The sequence below is a fragment of the Rhinopithecus bieti genome, unplaced genomic scaffold (genome assembly GCF_001698545.2).
Source record: "Rhinopithecus bieti isolate Rb0 unplaced genomic scaffold, ASM169854v2 scaffold_11744, whole genome shotgun sequence".
Lineage (NCBI taxonomy): Eukaryota > Metazoa > Chordata > Mammalia > Primates > Cercopithecidae > Rhinopithecus > Rhinopithecus bieti.
In genome coordinates this window covers 1,145,278-1,154,135 of record NW_016807094.1, presented here as the reverse complement: position 1 = coordinate 1,154,135, position 8,858 = coordinate 1,145,278, and the positions used below count along the sequence as shown (strand labels likewise).

Here is an 8,858-nt window from a genome sequence, read left to right as displayed (position 1 = left end):
TATGGCATGATATTCTGGATCCTAATATTTGCAATTTGGATTTTGGATGAGTTACTTCCCCTTTTAGAGCCTTAGTATCTGTCTGTAATGAGAATTTTTTTTTTTTTTTCCTTAATCTCCTTTTCTAGCTTAGAGTAGCCTAAAAGAGAGTTACTCTTTTAGGCCCTTCAGTTTTTTCCTTTTTAAAAGTGAGATAGCATACTTTTTGGTCATCTCACACTCCCAGTGAGGCTTTCTGGGCCTCCCTTTCTCTGTTTCCTCTCTTCCCTTCCTGCTGGCAGAAGTGTGGATTGTGGAGAGCCTCATGACCCATGACTCATGCCTAGGTTGCCTGGCTACAGGGTGACGATTCTACCCAGTGCCTGGCTGCTACAGGGTGACAATTCTGCCCAGTGTCTGGCTGCTGTGAACATGTCTGATGTCTGGAGATTTCTCTGGATCTTCCATGGATAATGTTTTGAGTTAGGATGAAACACTAAGGTGCTGTTTTGCCTTATGATATTAAAAAAAAGACACGATGCAGCTAGTGAGGAGTTTTATTGGCTACAAAATAGATGCACAATGATGAGAATCTGAAGGCTGCAGTAGGAAAGTAGAGCTTTACACTCATAAACTCGCACTTTGATTCAAAAAGTGCAATATATTAAGAACATTATGAGAAGTCTGGTGAGATTGCAGAATGTTACAGAAAAAAATAATACAAGTTTCTGAGTCTGATAACTCCAAGGATATCTTTTAGAACTCATTGGTGTCTGGGCAAGGACTTTCCTTGGGGGAAAATAGATTTTACAACAGGCAGAAACTTTCATTGGTTTCATGCATGCTTTTGGATCTCATTCACTTGACAAAGAACTAATCTTCCATTGACGGTCTCCTGGGTTATGGCCTTGATCTTTGGAGTTGCAGACGCTGAGAAAAAGAGCACGGAAGATGTCACTGCCATGCTTCCTCCACCATCTGAACTGTACTCATTTTCAGTTCCCTGCTGTCAGCCCCTGAAGGCTCTCAGTGCCTTCCAAAATGATCACTAAACAATATGGCGGGCTCTGCTGCAGGGAAAAGGGATTTCCCCCAGGAGGGATTTTCTCCCACTCTCCAGGAAATGAGGGTCTCTGAACAGTGTGACCTTCTGGAGGTGAAGCCTTCATCATAGGTGTGCCTCATGTGGAACCTAGTCTCTGACCCCAAGCACTTGAGGAGTTCTTTCTCTGCCTGTGGACTTTGTAGCACTGCGCAGATTCCTTGAGCTTACAGAGCACTTAGTGCTATTCAGGGTACCTCATTTTACGGTCTAGAAAGCATGCCACATGAGGAGTGGGTGAGAAGCCAGGGATGCTTACTATGGCAGTTTTCAAATATATAACTTATTTGCATAAGTGCCTGTTGAAACATCAATAATTCTAGACCATAGGGAAGAATTGAAATCATTAATAAAATTACAAGGGAGAATTTTGTTAAATTAAAACGTCTCCAATGGGGCCATCCCATCAAGTATGGGTTCCCCATCCTAGGACACGTGTGAAGACAGGCTCAAAGACCCTTGTCTTATTTTGTAGATGGGCAGCAGTTAGACCAACTGTTCTGTGATGATTACTCCAGTGTATTCTTTGAATCTCCAGTGCCTTAGTATAGATCTATCACAAACTAATCAGAAAGTGCCACTTGTCGCAGACTACAGCTTCCTGGAACTTTTCTGTGAGATATTAAAGGTAATCTGAGAAAGCATGTTTCCAGGTCAAAGGTGTTTGGGAATGCTGGGCGAAACAAAGTTAAACTTTTGTCGTTTCTTCCTCTTTCTTACTCCTTTTCCCCTTCAGAGCAGTACCTGTTCCATCTTTAACATACTGAACTGCACAACAGGACTGTTCAAGAAGAGGATCATGGCACACAGTATTTCTAACCTCATCTGGCCATAGAACACAGTGTTCATAATTCACTATTCAAATCTCATGGAACACGAGTGTTCAACAGAATCATCTGAGAAATGACATGAAATCTTTGCCTCTTAATTTTCTAGGGGTTTAGTAAACTAACTGACTCCATTACTTAATAGAGACATAATACTATTAATTATCATTTTAATCTTCTTTACCGCTTGCTTTTATATATATTGAGGACAATAATGAGAGCTTACATCATTTTGTATTAGCTAATTTGTTAACTGAAAATTCCTGACCGTTTGGGAGTGAAATAAATTTTGAACCCAGGACATTTGGGAGTACACTAAGGATGATGACTACTACAACGTGGATAACCAAGCTGATTCCTTAAAAATAGAGATTCAAACAATGAAGGAAATTTTTTTACCTTTCATGCTCGACTTTGATTCTTCCATTGTCCTATAAAAGTGATAAAGGTTAAAGCTCACTTTAGTATTAGCAACAATTATAACAACTTCTCAGGATGGACTAACTTCCTTTGCTTCCTTGTAAATCCTCAGCTCTTTAATGAGGATAATTGTCTGAGCTTAGTAGTCTCACGGTCATAGGTTCATGGGAGAGCCGGACTGGATGCAGAAGGCATTGGGTACCGCCTCCTGCTAACCCTGGAGTCAGGGGAAGTCGACAAACCATCCCCTCTTTTCAGCCAGCTGCAAGCTTGGTTTCCCCTAGGATCCCTGCCAGGGTTGGGTCTCAAGCCTGAGACCCCTGAGCTTCTCAGGCTGTTCAGAGTTTGGTCCGGTGATGTTTTATTTATGTATTTTTATAAAACTTCTATCCCTTCCTTTCAGGTCATAGAATATACATGCCCTTTATATGGCCAACTGTTGTTATTTCCTGGGGTGGCCAGAAATATCAGATTGAAAGTCTAGACATCTCTATCTCTTATGCATCTTTTTTTTTTTTTTTTTTTTTTTTTTTTTTGCTGGGGACTAAACACGTTCCCCGCCTTCTTTTTTTTTGGAGCCAAAATTGGGTGCATTCATACTGGGAAACACGATGGCCAAAACCTTTTGAATTGTTTCCTTCTAGAGACCTTAACTCTTCTGACTGCAAATCTTAGTGTCCTGTGAGTATTAGTTGATTAATTACACTTGCTGCTTAGTGAAATACAACTGACTTTAGGTATCTTCTGGAGAAGCTCAACACAACTTTTCTTTTGCTTGAGTGACTCTTGCTAATAGAACCCAAAGATGCACACATATACCCAAAGGAGCTGGATGCCTCTTGCATGCTCCTGTCATGCCAGCCTTTGCCTTACCCTTCGCTCTCTCCCTCCAGGAGCCGTCGGTACGTGGTGATTTCCTTCTCCAGGTGGGTTTTGATGCCCAGCAGCACTTGGTATTCATTGTTCTGCCGCTCCAGGTCATGGCGTAGCTGCATCAGTTCCTCCTCGTAGTGGGAGATGATCTCTTGCATGTCCCGGAGCTTGCAGGAGTACCGAGACTGGGTCTCAGATAACATGTTTTCCAAAGCAGATTTCTGAAAGAGGAAATGATCTTTTGTTAATTAACTGATGGCTTGATTGAGTCAATAACAGGTGACTGTTGAGTACTTAGCAGAAGCCGACCAGTTGGCTAGGTGTCTTGGTAGCTGCTGAGGACACCAAGTTGAGAAGTAGGCTGACTTACAGGTTCGGGACTTGGGCAGTCAGGAGTTGAGTGACGCTGGGACTTTCGAAGTCCATTGCTTTGCTCTGAACTGTTCTTTAACTCCTTACATTTTATCTTTGACCAGATTGAAAACTCCCAAAGAGCGACAGCAACTGGGACTGCTATCTCTTTGTATCTTCGGAGAAGGGTCTCGATTAGGGATGCCAGATAAAATAGAGAACGTCTAGTTAAATTTGAATTTCAGATGAGCAATGAGTAATTTTTTAGTGTAACTATGTCCAAAATATTGCTCCACCTGCATATACTAAAAAGAAAATTGTTTTTTTTATTTGAAATTCCAACTAAACTGAGTGTCCTATATTTTAATTTGGTAAATCTGGCAACCCTAGTCTCAAGCAATGCTTTTTGATTATGATGATGGTAAAAATGAAATGTCATTTTTTGAGGAAATTCTAACAGCTGCCAAATGAAGTTTCTGGGCTAGAATACGGAGCACTGAGTTCAAGGCCCAGTTCTGTTTGCATGTAACACCTGCTTTTCTGAAGTGCATAATTGTAACCTTAAAGAGAATCTCGTAACTGTGCTGAATACTCTCCCTTTATCGTGGCTGCTAATTTTCAAGGGGGGGGGGGGGGGTTCATGCTCCCTGGTGGTTAGAGCACATTTCCCTGGTCAGCCACTCTCCTACTCTCCCAGGGGCTTATTTTGTTCCCTCTCCTCTGTCCTTCCCATCCTTCCTCTGAGTCCATGGCCTCGCTTCCTGATTTCATTGATGAAACGAAAGCAATTGGGAGAGACCGCCCACTGCTCCCGCCATTGCTCCCAAGCACATGCTTGAATCTGCGTGCGGGTGCTGGCTTCCCTGTGTTCTTTTGCGTCAGCTGTCTGTGCTCCAGTCATCTCGGCAGTTGCCGGCCTCCTTGCATCATCAGTGTTCTCCTCTCTACTGGATTATTCCCACCAGCTTTCACATAGAATAATTTCTCCTACTTAAAATGTATCTTTCTTAAACTCGTATCTACCTTCAGCTATCGTCCAATTTCTCTGCTCTCCTTCAGCTACAGCAAAGCTCCTCAAAAAGTGGTCTATACCTGCTGTTCCTCTTGAAACCCCTCCAAGGTAGCCTACAAAGCCCTGCACAGTCTGGCTCTGTTGGGATCCCCACGGCCTCACCCTCTCTTCCTCCCTCTTCCCCTCCCTTCCCCTCCTCTTCTCTCCTTTCTTCTTCCCGTCCTTCATTCACTGCAGCCACATGGACTTCCCTGCTGCTCCTCCAACTCATCAGACACACTTGGGCCTTGTTGCTTTTGCACTTGCTGTTCCCTCCTCCTGGAACACATCCCATCACCACATCAAGCACCTCCTTACCTCTTTGCTCACTGCCACTCTAACAGGAAAACATTTCCTGACCCCCTTGTTTAAGATAGCAGCTCTTCACCCTGGTGCGTCTGCCCTCCTCCTCTGCTTCATCTCTGTAGCAATTTTCTCCATCTAACGTATATATTTTGATGATTTGCACATTTAGTATCTGTCACTCCTACTAGAATGTAAACTCCTTCGTTAAAAGATCCTCAGTGCTAAGGATTGGTGTCAGATAGTAGAATGCATGAAAATGGGTATACATGCCTTGCCTGTTTCACAGGGCCATTGTGAAATACTGTATGTTAAAATGTTTTGAAAACTGCAAGACACTATAATTATTTTTGTACTCATGATCTCTACAGTGCACATTTGCAGTGTCTGTTCACCGTCACCGATGCATAAAACACAGCAGTCATTTACCCAAGTGCACCTGCCACGTAAATGAACAAATCATTGCCTCTCAAGACTGAGGGTAGAATCGCACTTGGCAATTATAAGGATGAATGATTAGAAGACTCAGTAGGGTATACTGGGAATCAAATGATAGACCTTCATAAATTTTGAATGCTTATGACACATGTTAAGCATTTTTCTAAACTGTGAAGATGATAGAAATGACTTGGACACAAGAACTTAAGAGTTTTCTGGGTGATGCGACACATACCTAAATGAATAGGGCAGTGCTTTGGAGTGAGCCAGGCCTGGATCTGCCACCTAACATGTTGGCACTGGAATTTCTCTATATCAGGGTTTGAGGGAGGTAGCCTGGTTGTAAGTGGAGAGGGCACTGATAGAAATTATGGGGGTCTAGAATCCCCCCTCCTCCAAATAAATCACATGGTTTCACCACCAGTCACTTATTAGCTGTGTGACCTTGGCCACTTTATTTTACTGTTGGAGTTTTGGTTTCCTCATCTCTAAAATGGGGACACTAAGACCTATCTGGAAAAGTTGCTGTAAGGATTAATGACATTTAATATCATGAACTACTTAGCACAACGCCTGGCACCATCTGGACATTCAATACATGGTAGCCCTTTATTATGGTTCTCATCATAAATGATTTGGATGGAAAGTGGAAAGTGAGAGGTGTCCCAAGGGAGCTGAGGGTCAGGGCCTGGAGAGAGGTCTTAGAAGGCTTCATGGAGGAGGTAGTGTGAGACCCAGTGTTTTCCCAGCCTCGACTCACCGTGCTGTACTGTGCCTGCAGGTCAATCTCCAGGGCCTGGAACGTGCGCTTCAGCTCGTGGATGTCACCTTGTCTGCTCTGCACAGCAGCTGGACTGGCTGCTTCCTGGGACATGGCTGCAGACTGAAGGACCAAGCAAGGCGAAGGCATCAGCATTGGGACCTTATGGAAATGCAACCTTTGGGAAGTTTGTGCATCTTTCTTTTACCTGTTCTTTATACCAAGTGTCCAAGTCTCGATGCTTCTTCTTTATTATAAGCTCATATTCCTGTCTCATATCCTCCAGGACCTTAATCAGATCTTCCTTGGGACCTGTATCCACCTTCACATTGACACTGAAGTCACTTGGCACATGATGCTTCTCCATTTCCTGTTTAATAACAGAGAAAGAAAATGAACTGGGTTTGACAATCAGAAGGCTGGATTGCCATGTTGATTGGCAGTGGTCAATGGATCTTTTAAACATTCTGATTATGTGGTTGCTCCACTGTCGCTGGTTTGGTTTCTCAAGTGTTACTTGTTGATGATAAAACATTGTATACTTTTATCTCTAATAATTTTATAAAATAAAGAATATCTTTGAGACCAACCTGACCAGCATGGTGAAACCCCATCTCTACTAAAAATACAAAAAATTAGCCGGGTGTGGTGGTGCATGCCTGTAATCCCAGCTACTTGGGAGGCTGAGGCAGGAGAATCCCTTGAACTTGGGAGGTGGAGGCTGCAGTGAGCCGGGATCACGCCACTGCACTCCAGCCTGGGTGACAGAGCGAGACCCTGTCTCAAAAAAAAAAAAAAAATCATAAGGCAGGTAATTAAATAGCCTCTGTGATTACTGACTTGATCTGTGGTTGAAAATATTTCAGAAAGAATTACGCTTCCATAGTGTGTAAAGTCCCGTTCGGCAGATGTGGATTGGTGAAGTGACAACACAGTTAGGCAGCAGAACCTTCCAGGCTATAGGCCAAAGCTTTCGGGAAGCCGTTCAAAAGGCAAACAGCAGAAAGAAGGGGTGGAGGCTTTCAAAATCTCGTCAATGCCTTGTGACCCTGTGGGGCTGACGCCCATAGGATTTCATGAAAACCAAGCAGCCACAGGAAAGATTTAATTAACAATCATTGTCTAACCAGCTGTTCAGAAACTGGGCTCTTTGATGTTCAGAAGCAATTTTGTTTTCCTACCATGGGAACTGTTTTTCTACCATTTTATCAGAGTCTCGAGGACTTGTGATAGATGGTAACTCTAAAAGTCAGTTAAATGCTTCTGGAGATTAGGATTCTTTAGTTTTGTCCCACATCACACTTGTCTTGGTTGATAGCAGACTCTTTTCATTATATTGTCCCCTAATTTGCTGAACATTGGGCCAGTGATGGAAGTCCAGTCTCACATATTGATTTTTATAGTAACATATTAACAAGCACATCTAGGTAAACATTGTGTGTTAACAAAACTGTTGACCAATTCATCATTAATTATGATTGCATTTTGGTTGTTGTATTTGACATGTGAGTAGCTAAACTTGAAATTAGAAACTTTAGGTATTTATATGTTTTTCTAATGACTATTTAGGGTGAAGGACAAGGGGATTGGCATCCAGGTGGTGGTTTCTTCTGTAGCTGTCGAATCAGCCTGAGATGTTCATGCTAAGAGCTGTGTTCATTACTAGGAGTTCCTGGGGAGTCCTACCTGTTCATGGCTCTTCTTCATGAGGATGAGCTCCTTCCTCATTCCCTCCACCTCCTGTTCTAGGTCTGTTGTGACAATGGTCAGGTTGTCTAAGGTCCTTCGGAGGCCCTCGACTTCAATTTCCAAGTCTCTCTTAAAGGAGTGTTCATTTTCATACCTTTGGTGAGAAGGAAGAGAAGAGTACACCCGTTTGTTGGAAGGTCATGGTTTTTGAAAGGGTTCATTTTCATTTAGAGGTGAATGTTTTACTTGTTAGGTTTAAAGACAGATGATAAATACATATAGGATGTCTTTTGTATGTCAGTTTCATGATACACTTTTCCATGATGGAGACTCAACGCCAACTTTTAAATTGAGTAGGGAGAACAGGATAATAAACAGTCACATACCCATCACCTATATTTAGCAACCGTGAATGTTTTGCCATATTTATGTCGCCTATTTCATTGCTGAAGTATTTCAAAGCAGATTATAGATGTGATGACATTTTAAGACTAAATACTTCAGGATGCATCTTTTAAGAAAAATATATTTTAAAATAAACAGGCTGGGCACAGTGGCTCACACCTGTAATCCCAGTACTTTGGGAGGCTGAGGCGGGCAGATCACGAGGCCAAGAGATTGAGACCGTCCTGGCCAACATGGTGAAACCCTGTCTCTACTAAAAATAAAAATTAGCTGGGCATGGTGGCGCGCACCTGTAGTCCCAGCTACTTGGGAGGCTGAGGCAGGAGAATTGCTTGAACCTGGGAGGTGGAGGTTGCAGTGAGCCGAGCTTGCGCCACTACACTCCAACCTGTCTCAAAAATAAATAAATAAATAAATAAATAAAATAAACATAATAACACTACACCTAAACATTAATAACAACCCTTTAATATAATCTAATTCATGATTCATATTCAAATTTCCCCATACTATAACATATGCTTTATATCTGGTTTGTTTAAACTAAGGTTCATTCAAGTAACACACAGTGCATTTGCTGTTGCTATGCCTTTTCATTATAAGATTTTAGTTGCAGGTAATGGCAAGACCAGTTTTCCTTTTTTTTTTTTTTTTTTTTTT

The 8,858-nt window shown here is 42.3% G+C and overlaps 1 protein-coding gene across 3 annotated transcripts in view; it reads right to left on the bottom strand.

Annotated features, from left to right (window-relative positions):
- Positions 1-518: 518 nt before the first annotated feature.
- The window catches only part of KRT23 (keratin 23), a 15,061-nt gene continuing 6,721 nt past the window's right edge, over positions 519-8,858 (bottom strand). For all 3 annotated transcript variants that reach the window (XM_017880154.1, XM_017880153.1, XM_017880155.1), the window contains 6 exons: positions 7,791-7,947; positions 6,313-6,474; positions 6,105-6,227; positions 3,202-3,422; positions 2,308-2,339; positions 519-909 (listed from right to left, as the gene is read on the bottom strand). In XM_017880154.1, the coding sequence (XP_017735643.1) occupies positions 815-909; positions 2,308-2,339; positions 3,202-3,422; positions 6,105-6,227; positions 6,313-6,474; positions 7,791-7,947 (790 nt within the window). In that variant the 3' untranslated portion in view covers positions 519-814. The remainder of the gene's footprint in view (positions 910-2,307; positions 2,340-3,201; positions 3,423-6,104; positions 6,228-6,312; positions 6,475-7,790; positions 7,948-8,858) is intronic.